Source organism: Vipera ursinii (genome assembly GCF_947247035.1).
Source record: "Vipera ursinii genome assembly, chromosome: 3".
NCBI lineage: Eukaryota > Metazoa > Chordata > Lepidosauria > Squamata > Viperidae > Vipera > Vipera ursinii.
In genome coordinates, this window is record NC_139516.1 from 87,940,074 (window position 1) to 87,964,337 (window position 24,264).

Below are 24,264 nucleotides of genomic sequence, written 5' to 3' on the forward strand. Positions count from 1 at the left end.
ATTTAGATTATGACTGACTGGGATAATTTAATAACCCAATTAAGTGACAATTCCCGCATATTAAAAGATATAGTAGTTCAAGTGTTGGTCGGGATGGGGGAAGCCAACATTCAATTGATTGGGCCAGTGGCGTTCTCTCTCCTCTACGTACTTCATAGAGATGCTCTTATGAAGATAAAATGAAGACAAATATTGATAAAAGACACTTTGAGCTCTTAAGAGGAAACGCAGGAAGTAAATGTAATAAATACATTTAAAATAAAGAAGTAAAAAGGTAAAGGAAAAGGTTCCCCCGCACATGTGTGCTAGTCGTTTCCAACTCTAGGGGCCGGTGCTCATCTCCCTTTCAAAGCCGAAGAGCCAGCGTTTGTCCGAGGACGTCTCCGTGGTCATGTGGCCGACATAACTAGACGCCAGAGGTGCACGGAACGCTGTTACCTTCCCACCGTAGTGGTCCCTATTTTTCTACTTGCATTTTTACGTGCTTTCGAACTGCTAGGTTGGCAGAAGCTGGGACAAGTAACAGGCGCTCACTCGAGTACCACATGCTAAAATAAATGTTCAACTTTGTGATGGTTAAAGTGTTTCTGGATTAGGAGTAGGGATACCCAAGTTCTAATCCTCTTTAGGCATGACTGTCTGTTAAATAACTTTGGGAGTCATGCTCAGTCCTAGACTTGGACATCTAAAAAACATCTGCCTCTGCTGTAGATAAGCATGGTAGATTGTGGTCCATAATTTTCAATGAAGAGATTATGCAGTGAATTGAGCGACTGATAAATGATGTATACACTGTGGTTCAGCAACTCTATCCAAATATCTCTATATAGGAAGCCAAGTAGCAGTAACATTTCTAAATATTTAAACATGGACAATGCTATGTTTTTCCTCTAGGCATTAGAAACAAATAATGTTTTAATTTCTAAAAAGCACAAAAAGCAGTCCATCAGAGGAATCCTATTTGGATGAACTTACCTCATTCCTGCAAAGGAAGTTTTCTCCTGTGTTTATCAGGGTTCTTGGTTTAGGATAAACTTTACTTCTGTTGGGAAATGAAGTAATTTAAAATTAGGCATTGCCGTATTGCTTTAGGAGCTATGCCATCCTTTCCCAGTTTGATGACTTCCCAATGTACTGAGACTGCAACTTACTGAATTTCTAACTTGCATGCAGGTATAAGATAATAGGGTCTAGCAAAGTCATTTGTAAGCAAAGCCTTTTTCATTCAAATTGTGTGTTAGATGTTATTAACATTTGTACAGTCTATCACTGCAAAGAGACGAGATCTCACATCTTTGTTTTTATACACCTTTCTGCCAAAATGTGCAATCTTGTCTTCATTATACGGCAACTTCTATGAGAGCCTCTGAATATAAATTCACTTCCAAACAGACCATGCATTTAGTAAATAAAAACAGACACACTGTTTTGAACTGAATGTTCTGTCTTGTCCACCAGATGGTTTTAATTTTTTGCTGACACATCACATCTGGATCAATACATTTATCGGTTCTTATTTTAGGAAGGTTAACTATAACTGGTAGCCTCTCTTGCACAAAAAACTGACAATCTTGTAAGGGAAAGTATTGATCAGTATTCATCTTGAAGTAAGGCAACTGCTTTAGGACAAAGGTGTTTGTGGAAAATCTGTCCCTGGGTTTCGTGATACTCTCATCTGTTTAGAGCCATGAATTTAATATTTTTTATTTGCAGCTCTGGGGAAAAGGCCCAACAATCTCAGTAGGTTGCAGTCCCAAACGTGTATTTATACAAGAGTTTTGTGTTAAATGTGACAGTAATATAAAACTGCATGGTTTTATATTACTGAACACTGCCTTTCATTCCTGTACAAAAGACAAGATATGAATCAATTAAACATATAAATAAATAAGCCAAAGTATGCTTGATTAGTTCTTTTGGAGCAGCTTTCCATAACTGCTACACTCTGAGTATTGGACTTCAAATCCCAGAATTCAAACAATGAGTCCAAGATATGTGGAGGGAATCAGCATGGGGAAGGCTTATTATTCTGAATAATCATCTACCAGTTTCCCTAAAAGCTAAGGATAGTGTAGGTACAAATGTGGGGAAAAACTGTGGTTGCAGCACCTCTCTTTTTTAAGGGGGCTACCAACCTGCTTTTAATACATTTAGACTCTAGATGTATTAGACTCTAGAGCAAAATATTATCTTATAGGGATCCAAGTCTGTAAGGAAGCTCTTTACGATAAACAGTATGATAGGGTTGTCAGTGATGCAAAGACGAATATACAACTCCTTCTCCTGGGCATTATGAAATCCCCGCAATACCCTACTATAGTATTTATTTTTCCTCGTCCCCTTGTAAGTCCATAAAACAAACGCAAAACGACGCACGAGTGAGATCAAAGCAAAAAATAATAATCCAGTAGACTATTGTTTGAATAATAAAAAAAAATTGATTCCAAAAATTACGTCTCTTCCTCGACCCCTCCCGTGGGGTCCCTCTACGGAACCACAAAATGTTTCTTCTTGTCCCGTTCCCCCCCCCCCCGACACACACACCTCTCGCAATGTATATGACACTGCATAGCTTCTTCACCACAATCACAATTTCAGACTGTCGCCTGCTCACCTGCAAACAAGGGGAGGCCGAGGCCCGAGAGAGAGTTCACATATCAAGCAGGAGCGATCACCTCGGGAATTTGGATGCCGTTATCCAAGGCGTCGCTTCCGACTTGCAAAACGTCTAGCGCTGCCCCGCTCGATTCAATCGCAATTAAAAAAAAAAAACATCCATCGCAACGTGAGAGGAACGCAAAAGGGGGCCGGACCCGCCATCGCCGTCCCTTCCTTTTTTGTCTCCCTGTGCTTCCTGTTGGGAAAAAGCGTCCCTCCTCCAGGCTCCGGCAGTTCCCAGTGCTGGGGGGGGGGGGCAAGTCGGTAATAATCTTGCAGGTATAGAATAAGGAATTTCCGTCCTTCTTCTTTTTCCCCCAGCTAGACTGATTTTTCTTCAGTCGTGAAGCCTATTTTGGGCGTCTCCTCCTTATTGCAGCCTTTCCTATTCTGGAAAGGCTGTAAAGGGAGAGAGCCGTGTTAAGTCTATGGGCAGGCAAAATTCAGGAGTCTGGTAACACCTTTTCAGACTTAACACCTTTTATTAAAAGAAAGCCCCTTTTAAAATAATAATACAAAGGTCTGCATAATACAGTGATCTACAAATAGAAATAGAACTGTGCATCAGAAAGCAAAGACAGTGCCGATGGTGATAGGCACTCTGGATGCAATTCCAAAAACTAGAGCCGGGCTTTTCAACCTTATCACAGATGGTACCACTTTGACATTATTTGAGTACCACCAGTGCTTGGCAAGGTGTCAAAAACTTGATGACAAAAAAAGGGGGGAGATTTTGGGTTTTACTGATTAGATTCATTTGTTGTTATAGAAATGGCTAGTTTATAATATTATGGAAAAATAAAAAGTTAAGGTTCAATGTTAATGTTCCTTCTACTGCAACAGAGGAAGTGTTCTTTTCCTCTTCTCCCTCTCACTTTTCCCCCCTTTTTCCTCCCCACTGTGTCCTACTATTTGCTTGTGTATTTTTCTATTTTATTTTACAATCTAATAAAATATTACAAACTGTAGGTAAAAAGGAAAAAAGTACCAGTTTTAATTTCTTTGGTGGCTGTTCCTTTGCTGAATCACTTTCCCTTTGCACTGACAAATGTATGATGAATTTATCCATGTTTATTAATATGCACTACTACCAGCTAGCTCAGTGGTCTTCAAACTTGGCACTTTTAATACTTGTGGACTTCAACTCCCAGAATTCCTCAGCCATCATGGCTGGATGAGGAATTCTGGGAGTTGAAGTCCACAGATCTTAAAGTTACTGAGTTTGTAGACCCCTTGAGCTACCTGGTCAGCCTTTCTTAGCTCTCCTTCCACAGTGTAGTAAGAATGCACCCCACCCCTTCCCTATATCCTTAAAGACACAGTAATCAAGTGCAAAGCAAGAAAGGCTCACAAAATAAACACATAAACTCTGTTTTTCCCCCCTTTAAGCTGCCTCAGGTGTGTCACGTGTCACAATGTTGCAACCCAGACTGAAAGGCTCTGGCAATTGCGAGAGGCTTTAGCTTTAAAATTAAACCTGTTTACCTTCAAAGAAAACTTTCTAAAAGCCATAGACAGACTCAAGATAAGGAGGTGAAACTAATTACATTTGTTTAAAGGGATTAAACCTATGGAAGTCAACACTTTGGATTCATTTCTAGCCTAAAATACAGACTAAAATATTCCAATAACCAAAGCAGACAAAGGAGCCTCTGAATTACAAAAACGCTGTAAAAACTGTACAAAAATCCTTATGGTAACCCAATCAAGCTGCCAGCTGATCCAGAACTAAATAAACCCACCTCCTTTCTGACATGCTGGCTTTTCATTTCATCAGCACTGTTTGCATTCTCCTGGCAACAGCAGCTGCTTCTTCTCTGTCCCTGTTTCCTCCCTGCCAGCTGACCTCTCCTCCTATTTCCTGTTGTGTTTTTTCCCCTTTCCTGTCCAACCACCTCCTTTTATAGCCTCTCCTTTCCTCCCCCCATCTTTTTCTGTGCTGCTTCCAGAAGTGCCAATCAGCTGGAGCTCTGCCAGCTCCTGGGCTTATACTGAGTCCAGACAGTCGTGCAGCTGCAGCTGCCTCTCCCTCAGGCTTGGGTTGCTTCATCTCATTCCCCTCCCCTGCTACACTTGGCTAGCAGTCGCGTACCACCTGCCACGTGGCAAAGTACCACAGGTGGTACACATACCACCAGTTGAAAAGCCATGAACTAGAGCACCACTGGAACACTATCAGCATTGACAAAATCACTATAAATCAATTGTAAAAGGCAGCTTTACTTGGAACAGCTTATATCCTGCAACCTACTTTTAACATCATCATATAACTTCTGCCTATTCCAGGTTCTTGGGAAGGACTGGATAGGTGGATAAAAATGTCAAATCCAGTTTAAACATCTGGCTAACTGGGAAAAACTATAATCATAGTTTGGCATGCCCCAGTTGTCCCAATAAAAAGATGCCACACTAACTATATGCTGAAGTCATAAATGCAAAATGTCCTCAACCTGCATCCAGCCCACTGCAAAGGCAGCCTCCTACTGTTTTTTCTTGATCTCCTTCAAAAGTAGCACTTTCTAATTTTTCCCACAAAATCAGTTTGCAGCAATTGTTTCATGGTAAATTTAAGAGGGTGAAAAGCAGTTGTGGTTTAAGGCATAAGGCTAGAAACTAAAAGGCCGTATGTTGTAGTCCTACCTTAGGGACAAAGGCTGTTGGGTGATCTTGGGCTAGTTGCTCTCTCAGCCCTATGAACAAAGCAATGGCAAACCAAAACATTGCTAAGAAAACTGCAGGGACTTAACAGGCAGTCTCTAAAAATCAGATACAACTGAAGAGAAGGGAAAAAAAATTAAGGCCAGTACCTATCTTGCTGCTCCTGCCCACAACTTACGTGCCAGGGACATACCCTTTGGTTATTTGCCTTTAAACCAAGATAATTGAGCGTCTGTTGTGCTGAAAAGTCACCTCTCCTGTGCCTTTGATTAATCTGAGTGACAGAAGGAGGTAATGTGGAGAAACAGGTTTTTTAATGCCTGTTCTACCTGTCCCCAAAAGACCTTCTTCTATCTAGCTGAAGAATTGCTTTCTCTTGTTTCTGTTCACACAGAAAGGTATTTCCCTGGGGGCGGGTAGTGGTTCTATTCTGGAAAGTAAAGTGGGAGCAAATAATCTTCAATCATTGTATATGTGGATTATTTTGCATCTGTGTGTGCATGCACAGGCTCTATAGCCCACACCACTCCCCATGACAAAAGGTGGCAGGAGAAGTGGAGGTAGAGTGGGATGGAAAAGTGAAGTAGGCTGGTGGAAACCAGAGGTGCTGGTTATGGCCAGCAGAGGAACTATGGATAACTTCGCTTACTGAGACTTCTTCTTCTCCCCCCAGGATCTCATTACAGAGGAAAACCAATTCTCCTTTATTCCCTGGCAGGGGTCTGAACTATGTTCAACATGTTTCTGAAATGGCGTTCTTTTATTCCTGTTAATGGACTTGATTTTTATTTTGGATTGATTTATTAATGACGTGGCACCCAATCAGCAAGGACTCTTACTGCTTCTTTTGGAAAGTTCACGTTGAAGTCCATAGGTTATCCGGGTTTTAATTATTGTTTTAATATAATTTATTTTTACATTTGGGCACTAGGGTTTAATTTGTTTTTAATTTTGTATTTTGGTTATTTTGGTATTTATGGCCCTGTTCACCGCCCTGAGTCCTTCGGGAGAAGGGCGGTATACAAATTAAATTAAATAAATAAATAAAATAAATACTTCCTTAGCTTGGGAAAGTAAAAATTCTTAGGCAGCAATCCTAGAGCCGTTGACCTGGGAATAATACCCATTAATGGAATTTACTGCTTTGTAGCCTGCATATCTGTAGTGTCGTGTAGACGTATTCCCACTGTGGGAGGTTACCGCGAAGCGCACGTTAAGGATCGACCGTAAACCTGTATTACTTCAAATCAATATATATATATACTTCCGTCTTCCTAGTGCAGCACCAGTGTCGAAGCACAGATCGCTTATACAGTATATCACGCCACTATTTGTACGGAGTAAAATTAAACAGAGCAACTCATCCTCCCTCCTTTTTCTCACAGTGACATGACTTAGCCAAACCCCCCCTCCCCTCCCCGCCGCCTACTGCGCAAGCTCACTAGCGACGCTTGGCTCCGGCTAGGCCGGAAGTCAGTGCTCGGGAGAGAGGCCGGCTTTTGCCTTGCAGGCGGGCTGCCTGGCCGACGAGCGAGAGTTGCGGGGCGTCGCTGCTTTCTCGGCCCCGTCTTTCCCCTCCGCCGCTGGGAAAGATGCTGCCTTTGTCCATCAAGGACGACGAGTACAAGCCTCCCAAGCTCCATTTGCTCCGAAAGGTCTCGGGATGGTTCAGGTGAGAGCGAGTTACGGGGGAGTGGGGGGACACATCAGCCGAGCTGCCGGGCAAAGCCTGGGGGTGGGTGGGTGGGTGTCAGGGAGCTGGGAGCCTCCCCTGGGTGGGAGGTTAACAGGCGGACGAGAAAGAGGAGAAAATGGGGCAGGGGGAACCCCTTCGTGCTCAACTCGAGGCCGGGGTTGAGTGGCTTTGACTATTGGTGGGGGGGGGGGACGGAAGGAGCCTCCTCGGCTGGGCTGAATACTGAAACCGAATTTAGCTGCGGGGCTTGCAGACGCTGGGGAGCCTGATCTACGGAGGTTGGAGAGGTCGGGACGGGGATTTCTTCCGTTTCCCTATAAACGGATCAGCCGGCTGGCCAGGAGGGAGAGAACCGTGGGGTTGGTTGGTTTGCCTTTAGCAGCATCCGCCTCCCTGTTTGGCGTGGACTCCAACTCCCATCGTCTCCCGGCTGAGGTTAGCTGGCAAAAGGAGAGGGGTCCGGGCAACGTTGCAGGGTGGGAATGCAGTCGAGAGAAAGGGGCCGGTGTCTCTTCGGCCGGGCGAGGGGCTTAAGCCAGGGAAGAGGCGGGTCGGGTGCGGGGTGGGGGGGTGGGGGGGAGTTTCGAGGCCTTGGCTGTCCGGGACGTGGAAACAGGAGCCAAGGGGTGTGTATGTGTGTGGTGGTGGGGAGGGGGAGAGGAATTCGGTTTGCGACTGTCGTTAGGCTTCTCAGGCGTGGGGACGGTCCCGGCCACCTCCTCTCTTCTTCCGCTTCCCTGCGAGGCCTTTGCTGGGCATGGCAGGAGCCGGGTCTGGCCGCCTGGCTTGATCCTCTCCCGCCCCTCTTTCTCCAGGTCGATCCTCTCGGATAAGACGTCGCGCAACCTCTTCTTCTTCCTCTGCCTCAACCTCTCCTTCGCCTTCGTGGAGCTGCTGTACGGCATCTGGAGCAACAGGTACAAAAGGGGGAGGGAGGGCGAGGGAGGGAGGGAGAGGCGGTGCTTCTGCCTAGAAAGTCAAGTTCAGCGCTGCTGCTGGTGTTGCCACGTCTCCTTCTGGTCCGGGGCCGAAGGGGATGGCCGCCTCTGGAGAGAAGTGCCATTGGCTTTTGGGAAAGCTTTTGGGAAAGCCAATGTTCAGGTTTCCTCTCCTGGGCTACTTGAGACCTCTGATCATGGAGCAATGGCTTTTTTTTCCCTTATATACCAGTTAGTAGAAGCCGATTTGTTTAAGCTGCAAGGGGAAAAAACCGGAAAGGTTTGGGCAGATCACTCAGGTTATCCTATGTACCTGGGAAAATTCTGCAGTCTCACTCCAATATCAGGTCCTCTCTGCCATATTTAGATGATTGTTGCTGATCCAGTTTGTTTGTTTGTTTTTTTAATGTACAGGAGCTGAAGAAACAATTACTCCTAAAGGGATTGTCATTTGTTATTCATTAACTTGTCCTGCTACAGTTTATGCAGTCTGGACGGAACTGTTGAGGTGTCTAAACAGGATCAGTAATGAACAGCTCTTATTTAGTAAAATATAATTGCTCCGTAAAGTGTCTTAATTGTGATGCCATTTGCACTGCATTTATTAAGTTGTTGATCAGGGGTGTCAAACTGCCCTGGATGCGTCATCCGGAAGCCACGCCCACCCCATTGCTGGCAATAGCAAAACCGTCCTGATACGTTGTGCGATGTCACGTGACGTCACGAGTTTGATATGTCTGAACTAGATCTTAGTGAATATATAGGTATTTTTATGGTTTTTTTTTTGACAGATATTGATTTTTTACATAAATTAATTGTAGGTTTTGGTGGCTGGGACTTGTGTGCTCCTATAGAAGCCATAATTTATTTTTTGGAAGAAAGAGGTGCCTTTACATCTTAGGTTCAGGTCAAAACTAAAATTGTGTGAACGTGTATCAGATTATCACCCATTTAGTTATCTCGGTTTCATGTTCCCAAACTGACAAAGATATTAGCAGCTCAAGAGAAATCATGACACAAAATGGTTCTGTAGAATCCAGTGATTTTGTTAAAATAATAAAATTGATATTGTGGAGCATGATGCAAGATCCCCCCCCCTTTGTGTGTGTGTGATGTTACAGCACATGTAGAAAAGGGTGGTAGCTTGTATTGCAATGGAGTCATTCCCCACTTCCCACCGATCCTTATGCATAGGCTCTTTTTAATTTCTTGTATGCTAAGGCCTGTTTCTGTGAACCTCCCCCTCAAAATATATAATTATCAATATAAGGAGGCAGAGCAGCTTCATTATTTAGGCATCTGTGCAGTAATGCTATATTGTGTACACTATGTGTATGCCAAGAATATTAGGGACAGCAGGAATAAGCAATCCATGACCCTCCAGATATAGTTAGATTTCAGTTTGCGTCTTCTCTCATTAGCAGCCATACTGGCTGTGGATGATCAGAATTAAAGTTCAAACCATTTCTAGGAAATTGTCACCCCATAAAATAGGAAAATATATGTAAAATAAAACACTTGAAAGAAGCCATACCCAATCAGAAAATGTGGAGAGAGCTGGTCTGTTGAATTATCAAAAATTAGACATGATCATCATATTTAAGATGATCTTATTTCTATAAGCATCTAGTAAATCTCATTAAAACAAGAAACAATATTTTTAAAACAAAATCTAGCACTTTGGGTTAAAGTCAAAGGTAACATACCAGAGCAGCTTATTCAGTATTCATCCATTTGTTGGTTTGGCTGGTACAGAAGCATACTGTACTACATAAATCAGTATCACAATTCATTTTGCAAATAAGATTCTTCATTTGAGCATGTATCTGTTATGATGGTATGTCTTAATATAAGATGCTAGGGAAAAGTCTGGATAACTTTATGTTAGGATATATAAGTTGAAATCTAATAAATACGTATTTACTTTTAATACTAGATTGGTTTTTATTGTGATATTTCTAAACCTTCAGCACTTTGGCCTGCCCTAGCTAGTGTGATGCTTCATGAGTGTACTAAGCAGTTTGGCTTCCTTCAGACTTAGAAGCAACAGAAATGAAAATTGTCCCAGAGTATTATGACACCTATCACTTCTTGAACGCCAAAGTAGAATAGAAAGTGTAGCCTTTGTATGAAGTAATATCTTCATAATAAATACTCTTTTTTTCTTAGCCATCCAGCCTAAATAATCAGCAGCAATGGTGGAATTAAGCTTAAACAATTGATAAATTGATGGTCAGGGAAAGGTGATATTTAAATTGTGTATTTCTATTAAATTTTGGAGAGTGTTTGAACTAGGTTACTTTGTAATTACAATATATCAGACTTCTGGCGTGGATTTTAGCTTGATTGGATTGTTGGATGGAGGGTACTTGTGTCAGAAAGGTTTAAAGTTGAACTACTGTACGTCAACTTTAAAGCACCTGAAAAAATGGTCAATAAGTGGGAAGCATTCATGGTGAGTGTGTTCCATAATTAATGTTCTTTGACAAAGAAAGCTCTTCCTCAATCAATACCTTCTTTGCTTCATGGGTGGAAATTTGGGAAGGGAAGAACTCCAAAGCTAATGCAACATATTGAGGCAGCTTTGTGTTGGCTAAGAATGCATTCTGTCAGTGTCTCAGAATAGATTCCAATTAATTCCATTTGACTCAAGTTTATGAAATGAGCCTAATGAAAGGTATTATTCCTTTTTTAATCCAGCTGTAAATTTGAGGATTTGTTAGTAACTCTTGATAACATAATTCATTGTAAGAAGTGAAAATGAAAGCTGTACTTTGAAATGAAGGCAAAATCTACTAAGAGGATATATATGTATGTATTTATATTTGGTGTGAATAATAGTTCCAACCCAATCAAATCATGTCTCATCTTTCAAGAAACAGTGAGGTATAGCATCATTTGCATTGGTGACCTTATAACAAAGTCATGGAATGGAATAGTACTATTTGGTATTTGTTTTTTAAATTAAATTAAACTAAACTTTTACTTATTGATAAATTCACTTAAATTGGTTATTGGTCTTGAATGGATTGCACCTTTTTAAAATGAGGTGTATATTTTTATTTTTATTTTTAATCCCATTTATATCCCGCCCTTCTCCGAAGACTCAGGGCGGCTTACAATCTAAGCACAAATTAAATGTGCTTAGCAATAGCCTTCATTCTATGTATATGCCTGCTTATGTATTGTGAGAGATTTTTTGGGGGCGGGGGAATAACAACTTCAGTAAATACAGGTCCAAAGGGACATTGTCACCGTTACTATCAATTTTTTTAACTACCAGGATTTTTAAAAAAATGTTCTAATGTATTTTACTTTCTATAACCTTCTGTTTTTTATCTTTATATTCCCAGTCTAGGTTTAATATCAGATTCATTTCACATGTTTTTTGATTGTACTGCTCTGTTAGCTGGGCTTGCAGCTTCAGTCATTTCAAAGTGGAGATCAAATGATGCTTTTTCCTATGGGTAAGTGTTCAAGTTCTGAAAAGCTATTTGTTGAAACAGTCACCTGTTGACAAGAATTGAAAAAAAATGTAGTTTTATTGTAACATGTTGATAAAAGCAGGGGATTTGTACTATAGTGGTTAATGGAATCAGGCTATAAATATTGCTTGTGTAATTTGGCTAATGTGTTTGAAAAATATACTATATTTTAGTAAATTTTTGCAGGAGAGGAGTCCAATCTCCAATACGTGCCTTGAGTAGTTTCCTTCTTGATATTCACAACAATGTAGTAAAGTTCACCATGCCAAACTCATCAACTGTTACTTAGTGCTGTTTTTTAAACTCAGAAAACATTTGCTGAGCTTTTAAAGTTTGAAACTTCTATAATCTTCCTTCGAATTGGCTTTTTCTTCTTTGTGGGATTGTCACTTCCTACCCTGTGTGAGAATTACAGGATACAGTTTGTAGCTGCTATTGGCCTTCCTCTAGTGTTGTATAATAACATTTCTCTTTATGCTATAGAATTTTTCTCCTTTCATCCTTGCACTGACTTCAACTTTCCTCTTAGAGGTCAGGGTAACAGTGAGGCCACCAGGGCCTGGATGTGATAGGGAGAGATGGATGGGTGCGGGAAATTGGAGGCAGTCCATATCTTAATGAAGTTTGGGACTGGGAGGGACCAAGCCCTGAATGATTTGGATTGAGGTGGATATTTCACAGTAGAGAGAGCTGGGATTTCTGTCATAAATTGATGCAGTGACATGACATCTTGCTTTATGACTGCATCAGCTTATGATGGAAATTCCAGTCTCAGTTGTGGTTGTAAGTAGAAGGCTACCTGCAAGCCTTATTTATTTATTTTTTATTTTAATTCCATTTATATCCCGCCCTTCTCCGAAGACTCAGGGCGGCTTACAAGCTTAGCAGTAGCCTTCATTCTATGTATATGCCTGCTTATTAGGGCTTTCATACACCCCCAAGCGGCATTATTACAAAGTCAGCTTAATTGCCCCCAACAATCTGGGTCCTCATTTTACCTACCTCAGAAGGATGGAAGGCTGAGTCAACCTTGAGCCTGGTGGGACTCGAACCTGCACTAATTGCAGGCATCTGGTGTTACTTAAGGAGGCATTAGCCCACTGCTCCACCAAGGCTCTGTATTTGTTTTCATGATAGCTTTTAGTTGCTGATATAGAAACTACATTTGTAAATGTGTGTGTGTGTAGCATGTGTGTGTGTATACACACACACATATACATACAGACACACATATACATACATACTGTATGTATATGACATATATATGTTCTCTCTTCCTAAAAGTAAAGTCTCTCTCCCCCTTTTTCGTTGGACTTCTGGTGAGTACTTAAACACATCCATGTAGTCTTCTTGTAAATATTACATAGGAATGGTTTGTCATTAACTTCTGAATCATGCACAAAAAGTAATACACATTAAGTATATAACATAATACACATTGAATTTAAGAATCCTGAGTTCATGAATTTGTTTAAGTATCAAAAGTAAACTGCAGATGCAATCTTCCCACACAAAAATCCATTCCTTTTTTTTTACTCCCCAATAGTTATTTTCTAATATAATTATAAAGTGATGAGCTTCATAATTGTTGTTCAATAGTAGGATGTCAGTAGTTCATGATATCTACATCACATGATCTACTGTTAGATGCTGATCTTCCCATCTGTTGATCTCTATACTAAATGTATAGCACTTAATTTTGGTATAAATTAAAGGTGTGCAGTGTACTTTTATTGCTGAAGGCAATATATGGGAGATAAGAGTGAAGCCATGAAAATCAACCTGTCTACTTCTTTCCTTTTATATTGTTTTTATTCTACCAATCTCTTGCTATAATATAACATGTAAGGTAAATGGAATGAGGAAGAGTTGAAATAGTTGAAATACTGTATTTCAAGACTAAGGAGGGGAGACTTAAGTATGTACTCTTTAGTGATAAGAGCCCCACCCCTTCCCTCTTTATGTTCTACTTATTTGGATGACTGATCAAACAAAGCACATAGTATTTATACTCTGTATTAGCCAGAATAGTGGCAAAGAAAGAATAAGGCATGAAATAAGTTGTGGTTTTGCATTAATCTAGAATGAAATTATGTGCTTTTTCATCGTAGGTACGTTCGAGCAGAAGTATTAGCTGGTTTTGTAAATGGTTTATTTTTGATCTTCACTGCTTTCTTCATTTTCTCTGAAGGGGTTGAGGTATGTTTTGAAGATGGTTAAAATATTTTTCTCTGTTCAAGGAAGAGGTTTTTGCGACGCAAGTGAGGTTTTTTTAAATCCAGTTATGCTCACTTGGATGAAGTTATTGCTAAGTGCAGCCCAGATAATGTAAAAGAGAATCACTTGATTGTGGCAGAGTAAAAGTTCAATAGATAAATAAGTCTTGCCTAGTTGTCTAGCAAGTGAATCAGTTGGATAGGAAATGAATTAGAATGTCTTCAGGATTGGACAATTCAGTTTTAAATAAGTTGCAGAAACAATTGGCATGAAATTCAGCGAGATTTACTCAGTACGGTAGTAATTGTGCAGAGAATGGTAGCCTTACCTACCAACACTAATTCTTCAGGGAATATCATCCCCTCGGGTTTTTCCCCATAATGTTGAAAATCTGGCATTCTCAAATCTTCAAGTCTTTAAAAATGTAGCCCTTTTGATCACACAATATGTTAATTTTATTACGTTCACTTAACATTACAACACTTGTGAAAAAATTTCTCTCATTCTGCAAAGCTATATGCGACTTCTCTGATATGCAGTAATTCATGTAAAAATTATGTCAGAAACAGTATAGTTTACCTGGAAAAAGCACTTTTGGATCAGATTAAAAATATCCATTTATTCCAGTATCTTGTTTTCTTCTGTAGCTAATCAAGTAGCCTTAAGAACCCGAACGTGAAAGCATAGGGGTTCTTCATTCAGCTGCTTTCTATAACTGGTATTTATAAGCAGTAATTTTTCTGAACCTGAATGTTACATGTAGCCAGAAGTATCTAGAATTATTAGTTACCTTTTCATCATGGGTATGTTTAGTGCCAATTAAAAAACCATCTAAGTTGCAACCATCCTTCTTATTTTTCCTCATTGAATGCCATACATTATTTATGCACTTGGTGATTATGTCCCGAATCTCCCATCAGCCTGTTTCTTGGAATGATTTGAGTTACAATGTTAAATGAGATTATACTGTGAATACTTAGCAATCTACCTTTGGTTTCTAGCAAAAATAACTAATATTCTGAATTAGACTGTACCAATGTTTTATGAAAAGTTGAGAAAAGCTCATTAGTGAGACCTGCAGTATGTATGAGTTTCACTGAAACGGTTTGTTTTTCTATTACAGAGAGCACTTGAGCCTCCTGATGTGCATCATGAAAGACTCCTTCCTGTTTCCATACTTGGCCTGATTGTAAATCTGATAGGAATCTTTGTGTTCCAACATGGTGGACATGGCCATTCCCATGGTTCTGGTAGGAAATGTTACCAAGTCACTGATTTGTCCCTGAGAGGCCTCAACATACCTTTGTTTTGTCCCTTGTGTTGAGGCCATGTCTCTTTAATTTAGTCAAAACAGGATAGAAGCTTAAATTGACGCTATTATGTCATTTGAACAAATGGAACTTTTTTAAAAATCTAATTTGTCTCAGAAGTGTATAAAATATGGAAAATCCTTTGCCTATTGTGGCGCTTAAAGTGAAAAATTTTATAGTTTGCAATAATGAAGGAGTAATTGATATGGAAATGTGAACTTTTTTATTTCAACTGGTATGGTGTGCTTTGGGTTATAGGTAAAGTCAGAATAAAGCCATGTTTTCCCCCCCCCTCCCCCCATATTTCTTTCCATGTGTTTTTGGCATGTTGATTGTATTCTGACTTATTGAACCACAGTTTTCCATTTGTATCTATCCAAGAAGTGTGGCTCAGTTGGTGCTTCAAAAGTAATAAGTGAAAGCAAGATAGCTTATTGATACAATGTAATTACACTTAAACTGTGTTAATGGATTAATTAATTTCAATTAATCAAGGGCACTTTTCAGTCAGGAGACTAAACTGGTCTGCAGACATTTTTCTTTCATATGTTTTACTGATTTTTTAAAACATAAATCACATAATAATTGGTTAACAGTGTGTTTGCTGGGTTTACATTTGTAAAGATAATCATTAACAATTGGTTTCTATAATCCATAATCCACATATTCGAATAAATGTTTCTTTTTAAAATATTCTTTCTGGTAGATCCCATCATCTATATTCTTAATTTTCACTTTAATATTTTTCCTTTGACCAGTATCTTTCTTGATAAATGTGTTTTGCTGAATCAGAAAGCTTTTCCATATATTTTTTCCAACCAATTATACAATTTGTTCCAGATTTTGTAATAATCTGTTTCACTCTTATCCTTATCTGCAGACATTTTTAAATATACATTTTAATGTAAATTTAATATAAATATTCATGAAACTGACAAATGCTGGTGCCATCTTAAAGACATCCTTTCCTGCAAGGAAGAAAGATCAGTGCTTCTAAAATAGCTGCTGTGATTCATTAATTCATCACATAAAAATAATTACATTTTTTTCAGAACTATTAGATAGCTTGGGATAGTATAACAGTGGTGCAAATAAATAAATAAAATCCACAAATTCAGTTACATTGTTCCAGTGTAGGTTTTGCAGTCCCTTTAATTACAGCACATTCCCTTTTATAAGGGGAACACCTACATGCATGGACACTGGAATGTATTTGGCTGTTTCTGCTAGATTCTTAACATACAAGCTTTTTATTATCTTAATCAAATCCACAAACTTGATATGTATTATGATAAATAACATACATAATTTTCTTTCTGCAGGACATGAACACAGCCATTCACTGTTTAACGGGGGTCTCAGCCATGGTCATGGAGGACATGGCCACAGTCATGATTCCAAGCATGGGCATGAACACTCCCATGGGCATGAGCATGGACATTCTCACGATTATTGCCATGGTAGGTATGTGGGAATGTGTAGCAGGCTTGCCCATCTGTATGCTATGTGTCTTCAAAATGGGATGCCTCTAGAGATACAAAAAGATGCTAAAACCTTCCAGTAGCAAAGATGATATGAAAATTGTTCAATTTTATCTTTGGCTAGCTAATCAATTGCCTGTTGTTTCTGTAATAATAATGATTTGAAAGAAAATAGTAAGTAAACCTTTGGTCCTACCTCAGTTACTAGAAAAGGTTAATCTACATCATGCATCATATGTTTGCTCCACAGAAATTGTGATGTGTACATATTCTTCAGTTTGTGTATATGTCTATGGAGATTCTCAGTCATCCAGGTCATGGTTGTCACAAAGATGCTTTTTCGTGAGGAAATGTCTTCCAAGAGAAAAAAAAGTCCCGTTGCCTCATGAAAAAGCATCTTTGGGACATTTGTCGATATTACAGGTGTCAAACCACATTACGTGACGTGTCGTGACATATCTTGACTCTTTTTGCATTGCCGGCAATGGGGTGGGCGCGGCTTTGGTATGATGAAACTGGCCCATGGGCTGGCAGTTTGACACCCTGGACTATATGATGTGCCATATGTATTTATATTTAAGTATCATATTTAGAAACTCTCCATCTCCCTTATAGACCAACTTTGGGTAGTGTACAAATCAACATAAAAACATTTGCAATGCTCTCTACATGGGGCTGCCCTTGAGGACTACTCGAAGGCTTCAGCTGGTGCAGAATGCAGCCGCGCGAGTGGTGGGGGTTTCGCGATACTCCCATGTAACACCTCTACTCCGCGAGCTGCATTGGCTTCCAGTTGCCCGCCGGGTAAGATTCAAGGTGCTGGTAATGACCTATAAAGCCCTAAATGGCATGGGTCCGGGATACTTACGGGAGCACCTGCTGCCGGCATCTACTTCCCATCCAGTGCGATCCCACAGAGAGGGCCTCCTTAGGGTGCCATCGGTCAAAGAGTGTCGACTGGCGACCCCCAGGGGGAGGGCGTTCTCTGTGGGCACGCCAGACCTTTGGAACTGTTTACTGGTTGAGCTCCGGATGTCTCCCAACCTTCGCTCCTTCCGACGTGACCTAAAAACATACTTATTTGAACAAGCCAGCCTGGTCTGATGGGTTTGGGGTATTTTAAATATTACTGTACTAATTTATTGGATTTTTTTTTAAAAAAACTTTTGTATATTGTATTTTTATTGTATTGCCCTGTACACTGCCCTGAGTCCTTCGGGAGAAGGGCGGTATAGAAATTAAATTAAATATAAAAAAATATAAATATTGTATGAAAGGTGGCAATTAAAGCTACACTTGTTTTTATTTTCTTTAAGATACAGGATAGTTTTAACCACATTTTGAAAAGAACCAAGGAATTTTAGTTTAGAGAGGTAAAAAATGCAGAGGAGAGAATGGCCATTCTACTTCTGCTTTAAACCATATTTTTGTTAATGTAAAGCAGGTGTTTTGTGATCAGTATGAATGCTGTAGTAGTTAAGGAACTAAATCTAGGTTCTAATTTCCATGGATTTATTCAATACATTTATGTACTGTCACGTAGCTAAATTTTTTATGGGATTGTGTTGAGAGTAATATTATACAGCAGTACTATCTTTCTACCCCTGAAGGAAAATAATGCTAATTGTGCTGTTGTTTATTACATTTTGGCAAGTAAATGTAATGCATTTATTAGAGAAAGAGCAATATTGGGCAGCTTTACATAGGCAGAGCTTCTTCCCTCTGTATAACTAAACAAACAAACAAAAAAGACCCCTTGTCATGTCAGTGTTTAACGGTCCTTTCTGCATCGTTCTGTTTTTAAAGAAAATTAGTTGTAATATTTATGTACTCTGAGAAAACTAATGGTGGTTTGCTATACCAGAATCAAAATAGCCACGATAATTTAGAAAACTGATAAAATGCTGATGAACTCAGCCAGTGTCTGAAGTCCATGTGATAGTTATTGATTAAAAGATATACAAAAACTATTTTAAAAAAATCCATTGAGCATCTGGTGACAGGCCATCCCCAGATTTCACACACAGTGGTGGGGAAACCTTCATCCCTGTTGAAATGAGAAGACTGAATAGAGAAGAACTGGGGCAAAGCCATAAAGGACTTCGGAGGTTAAAACTAACATACTGAATTGTACTAGGAACCTACTGAGATATTAATAGGAAAGGTAAAGGTTCCCCCGCACATGCGGGCTAGTCGTTTCCAATTCTAGGGGCCGATGCTCATCTCTGTTTCAAAGCCTAAGAGCCAACGCTTGTCCAAGGACGTCTCCGTGGTCATGTGGCCGGCATGACTAGACGCCAAAGGCGCACGGAACGCTGTTACCTTCCCACCGTAGTGGTCCCTATTTTTCTACTTGCATTTTTATGTGCTTTCGAACTGCTAGGTTGGCAGAAGCTGGGACGAGTAACAGGCGCTCACTCTGTTACGTGGCACTCGGGATTCGACCCGCCAAACTGCCGACCTTCTGATCGACAAGCTCAGCGTACTAACTCACTGAGCCACCGCGTCCCTATGAGATATTAATAGTATAACTTTAAAGCAGTACGAATCTTTGTAATATCGGAGAAATCTTTCCTGAATTGTGCATGTTAATTTTCTTTTCGTATTAATTTTCACTTAATATACAGTATCTTGATTGTAATTTGGCTTCTTGATTTTTAATCTAGTGATTGACTGTACTTGGGTATTGCACATGTGACTCTACAGTACTTTTAATTTGATTTAAAAAAGGTGTTTTCAAATGCACAGGAGCATGAGTACCACAGCTGACTGTGATTCATTAAAGCAGCTGCATAATTTTCCGGGATTGATTTGGCTAAAGCAGAAGCAACTGTGCTTATTGATTCTTTAATGTGAATTGAAAATCTATCCAGACTTATTCACTACTTAGAAATCCTGTCTCTGAATTTATTCTGTTTACTAAACAATTAGACTTTTAGTGTGGTTGAGGCTACATTACTTCTCGCTTTGTTTGGTTTTTATCTTATATTAAAACAAGGCATAAAAATACTTTGGAAATTTCTTATGTTTTGGAGACTTTAATTTTTAACTTAAATGCCTGGTTTCTTATGGCTATGAAGGTTGGGAAGCTGTGTTTGAAATATAATATGATTTCTTAGAACAAAAGCTACATTGAAAGGATAAACGTCTTTTTTCTTGGCACCATTTTTACAGATGATCAACCCATTGAGATGGCTGCAGGATCCAGCAAACAGATTTTAGAAGGTATGATATAGATACATTGTGTTAAATTTAGGCTAATGTGAAACAAAAATCTAGTATGGGTTTGGAGAAAATCTAATGCCACACATTCAATAAGATTAATTATTGAGATTAATAACAGATAAATGAGTTTTTTTAAAAAAAATCTGTTAATGAATTAAACAAATGAATAAATATGGAGTTTTTCTATTTCCAAGCTAATGTTCATATATTTGCAAGTTGGTGATGTCTGTCTTTCAGAATCCTACTAAATTATATCAAGGCAGTAAGTTCAATTAGTTATGCTTTTCTTCCTAAAAGGTACATGAGCTGATATATACTGTAAAGAAATAAAATATTTTTTAGGATATAGACTTGCTTCTGAAAATACATTAATAAATATTACTAAACCTTGAGATACTTTGAGTAACCCTTCAAGTGGAAAAGATAAATTAGGCAAACAGAAAGTACCTGCAGAAAACTCACAAAAATTCTATTAAACTGACTTCTTTTGCACCAGAAATATTTTACAGTCTTAGGAAAAATACAATTACTTTAACGTCTAAGTACAGGTGAAACTCAAAAAATTAGAATATCGTGCAAAACTTCATTTATTTCAGTAATGCAACTTAAAAGGGGAAACTAATATATGAGATAGACTCATTACATGCAAAGCAAGATAGCTCAAGCCGTGATTTGTTATAATTGTGATGATTATGGCGTAAAGCTCATGCAAACCCCAAATCCACAATCTCAGTAAATTAGAATATTGTGAAAAGGTGCAATATTCTAGGCTCAAAGTGTCCCACTCTAATCAGCTAATTAAGCCATAACACCTGCAAAGGGTTCCTGAGCCTTTAAATGGTCTCTCAGTCTGGTTCAGTAGGAATCACAATCATGGGGAAGACTGCTGACCTGACATTTGTGCAGAAAACCATCATTGACACCCTCCATAAGGAGGGAAAGCCTCAAAAGGTAATTGCAAAATAAGTTGGATATTCCCAAAGTGCTGTATCAAAGCACATTAATAGAAAGTTATGTGGAAGGGGAAAGTGTGGAAGAAAAAGGTGCACAAGCAGCAGGGATGACCGCAGCCTGGAGAGGATTGTCAGGAAAAGGCCATTCAAAAGTGTTGGAGACTTTCACAAGGAGTGGACTGAGGCTGGAGTCAGTGCATCAAGAGCCACCACACACAGACGAATCCTGGACATGGGCTTCAAATGTCGTATTCCTCTTGTCAAGCCACTCCTGAACAACAAACAACGTCAGAAGCGTCTTACCTGGGCTAAAGAAAAACAGACCTGGTCTGTTGCTCAGTGGTCCAAAGTCCTCTTTTCTGATGAGAGCAACCTTTGCATCTCATTTGGAAACCAAGGACCCAGAGTCTGGAGGAAAAATGGAGAGGCACACACTGCAAGATGCTTAAAGTCCAGTGTGAAGTTTCCACTGTGTTGATTTGGGGAGCCATGTCATCTGCTGGTGTTGGTCCACTGTGCTTCATTAAGTCCAGGGTCAACGCAGCTGTCTACCAGTAGATTTTGGAGCACTTCATGCTTCCTTCTGCAGATGAGTTTTATTGGAATGCTGACTTCATTTTCCAGCAGGACTTGGCACCTGCCCACACTGCCAAAAGCACCAAAACCTGGTTCAGTGACCGTGGGATTACTGTGCTTGATTGGCCAGCAAAGTTGCCTGACCTGAACCCCATAGAGAATCTATGGGGCATTGCCAAGAGAAAGATGAGAGACATGAGACCGAACAATGCAGAAGAGCTGAAGGCCGCTATTAAAGCATCCTGGTCTTTCATAACACCTCAGCAGTGCCACAGGCTGATAGCTTCCATGCCGCACCGCATTGAGGCAGTAATTGCTGCAAAGGGGGCCCAAACCAAGTACTGAGTACATATGCATGCTTATACTTTTCAGAGGTCTGATATTGTTCTATGTACACTCCTTGTTTTATTGATTGCATGTAATATTCTAATTTTCTGAGATTGAGGATTTGGGGTTTTCATGAGCTGTACTCCATAATCATCACTATGACAAATCACGGCTTGAACTATCTTGCTTTGCATGTAATGAGTCTATCTCATATATTAGTTTCCCCTTTTAAGTTGCATTACTGAAATAAATGAATTTTTGCACGATATTCTAATTTTTTGAGTTTCACCTGTATATTGCAGTGTAGCTTTTCAAATTTTTGTAGAACCAGAATGTTTTTCTGATTGTTTTAATGCGGTAAATCTTTTGCACCACTAACAAGCAGACTAATTTCTAATGATCAACAGAACTTCTGATTTTCTAGCACATTTATCCTTGTTTCAGCTTCTGTTGTTAACAATATTTTAACTACCAAGACATTGGAACACTTGAAAAAAAATCAGTGGAAAAATTAAGCTTATAATCAATGTTGATATAAATGACTTCCTTTTTATAACTTTATGTATTGCAAGTATTACAAATTTACAATTTTTAATTTGCGTTTACAAATGTAAGCTAGTGATCTATCTATCTATCTATCTATCTATCTATCTATCTATCTATCTATCTATCTATCTATCTATCATTGTATATAATTTCCATTAAGAAGAGTGAAAGAATAATGCAAACTAAGCTTAAAGAAAACGTAAACAACCTCTTTGTTTCCATTTTCCATCTCTAATCTAAACCCGTAAAAGTTCGTCCTTTCAGTCCTGATGTCAGCAGAAACTCTGTAAAGGGTTGCTAGAGGTAACAACATTTATTTATTTATTTAATTATATTTATATACCGCCCTTTCCCGAAGGACTCAGGGCGGTTTACAGGGTGATTAAAACAGAAAATACAAAAGTTAAAAACAGTTAAAAAATTATATCCGTCCCTGAACAAATAAAACCCCAGTTAAAATTAAAATTCTCAGCCTGGGCCAGAGAGCTCGAAGAGCCAGGTCTTCAGGTCCCGGCGGAATGAACGGAGGTCGGGGGCAGTCCTAAGCTCCACTGGCAGCTGGTTCCAGAGGGCAGGCGCACCCACTGAGAAGGCCCTATCCCTGGGTGTTGTCCACCGGCAATCTCTTACCGGCGGTACCCTGAGAAGACCCTCCCTGTGGGAGCGCACTGGACAAAGGGAGCTTGATGCTGGCAGCAGGTGTTCCCTCAGATAACCTGGACCCAAGCCATTTAGGGCTTTATAGGTCATCACCAGCACATTGAATCTCACCCGGAGGGCAACCGGGAGCCAATGCAGCTCATGGAGTAGAGGTGTTACATGGGAGTATGTCTTGTTTTAACCTTGATCAAACACACCCACTTTATAAACCAACTTTTAACAATCTTAACCTTTAATTCATTCAAATATTGTCATGGGATTTGATTTCTCTTCATTTCTTCTTTATCCCATTGCACAGAGTTCTTCAAATATTTTACAAGCCTCTTTTGTAAACTGAGTAGGAGAAAATTACAAGGTTATTTCTTGGTTTTTCATAGTATTTCCACTTTGAACATTTTAAAGCCTCAGGCAATTTCTTTTATAGATTCAGTGAAACATCCTTCTTTAAGACATTCTCTTGTCTTACCAGTTTAAGTCCACTTTCAATACCATTTCTATCTTGTCAGTTAAAATTAGAAGCATGGACCGTTACTGACATTTTTGATCTTGTAGTTCCTATTTTCTGATTCCGTTCTTCAGAAGTCTTCAGTGTCTGAGAGCTGAGCTGATTCTGTCATAGGTGATCTCCCATCCTTTCCTTACATGGAGAGGCTTTCTGGTCTACTTCTGGTTTCTTGGTCTTTGCTGCAGTTGTTGGTTCCACTTTCACAGAGCTGTCTTCAGTTTGCCCCCCATCCCCAAGCCTCATCAGTATTTGATTTTTGAAGTGTTATATAATATCTTTTTTTAAAAAAAAACCTGTTTTCTAATCTGCATTTCCACTATGTGACTGCAGAGGGCGCTCAATGATCTTCCTATACTACTCGCGTATCATGCAGTTGTGTTCGAAAACCTCTGACATGCTCATTTCGTATGAAATGACTAACTTGATTATTACAGTTTTATTTTTCTCTGATTAAATAGCAGCATATAGAATAGCATTTTTGACTTCAGTTTATCACTAGGGAGAGCAACTGTATGCCTTACTTTAAGACAATTGTTAAACATTTTTTTGGGAGGGGGAATCCATTGGCTTTGAAACTTCCTCAAATCTGCAAATTATACCGTATAAGAACTTAAATATTGCAATTCATCTGGCAAAAGAATGTGTTGACAGACGGGCAAAAATCCAACACCTGAAGTGCACAAGGGGATATGAAAACTGGCAAAGCTTCTTTGCCAGGCTAATTCAAAAAAACCAAAATCAAACAAAAACCCAGCAATCCTTTGCCAAAAGGAAGTTTTCTTTCTTTGTGGTACTGCAAATAAATTTTTTGGAGGAGTGCACTGCAGATTGTGTGGTTGTTGTGCTGAAAATGCAATAGAAAAGGGACAAATAGTCAGATACTAGTTATATGAGGAATATTGTTAATGTGTATTAAGTAAATGACGGTGTACAGCAGGCATCCCCAACTCCCAGTCCGTGGACCAGAACCGGGCTGCGGCATGCCAAAAACTGGGCCGTGCAAATAAGTGAAGCGCCATCCACAGAATG

At 39.5% G+C, this 24,264-nt stretch overlaps 2 protein-coding genes across 2 annotated transcripts in view; one reads left to right on the forward strand and one right to left on the reverse strand.

Moving 5' to 3' along the window:
* Nucleotides 1-2,955, reverse strand: part of EXTL2 (exostosin like glycosyltransferase 2) — a 29,817-nt gene extending 26,862 nt beyond the window's left edge. The window contains exons 1-2 of the mRNA XM_083360599.1: nt 2,615-2,955; nt 976-1,042 (exon numbers count right to left, since the gene is read on the reverse strand). Of these exons, the coding sequence (XP_083216725.1) occupies nt 976-980 (5 nt within the window). The 5' untranslated portion in view covers nt 981-1,042; nt 2,615-2,955. The remainder of the gene's footprint in view (nt 1-975; nt 1,043-2,614) is intronic.
* Nucleotides 2,956-6,814: 3,859 nt separating this feature from the next.
* Nucleotides 6,815-24,264, forward strand: part of SLC30A7 (solute carrier family 30 member 7) — a 34,309-nt gene continuing 16,859 nt past the window's right edge. The window contains exons 1-7 of the mRNA XM_083358492.1: nt 6,815-6,988; nt 7,828-7,929; nt 11,304-11,417; nt 13,547-13,634; nt 14,776-14,902; nt 16,285-16,422; nt 19,618-19,668. Of these exons, the coding sequence (XP_083214618.1) occupies nt 6,909-6,988; nt 7,828-7,929; nt 11,304-11,417; nt 13,547-13,634; nt 14,776-14,902; nt 16,285-16,422; nt 19,618-19,668 (700 nt within the window). The 5' untranslated portion in view covers nt 6,815-6,908. The remainder of the gene's footprint in view (nt 6,989-7,827; nt 7,930-11,303; nt 11,418-13,546; nt 13,635-14,775; nt 14,903-16,284; nt 16,423-19,617; nt 19,669-24,264) is intronic.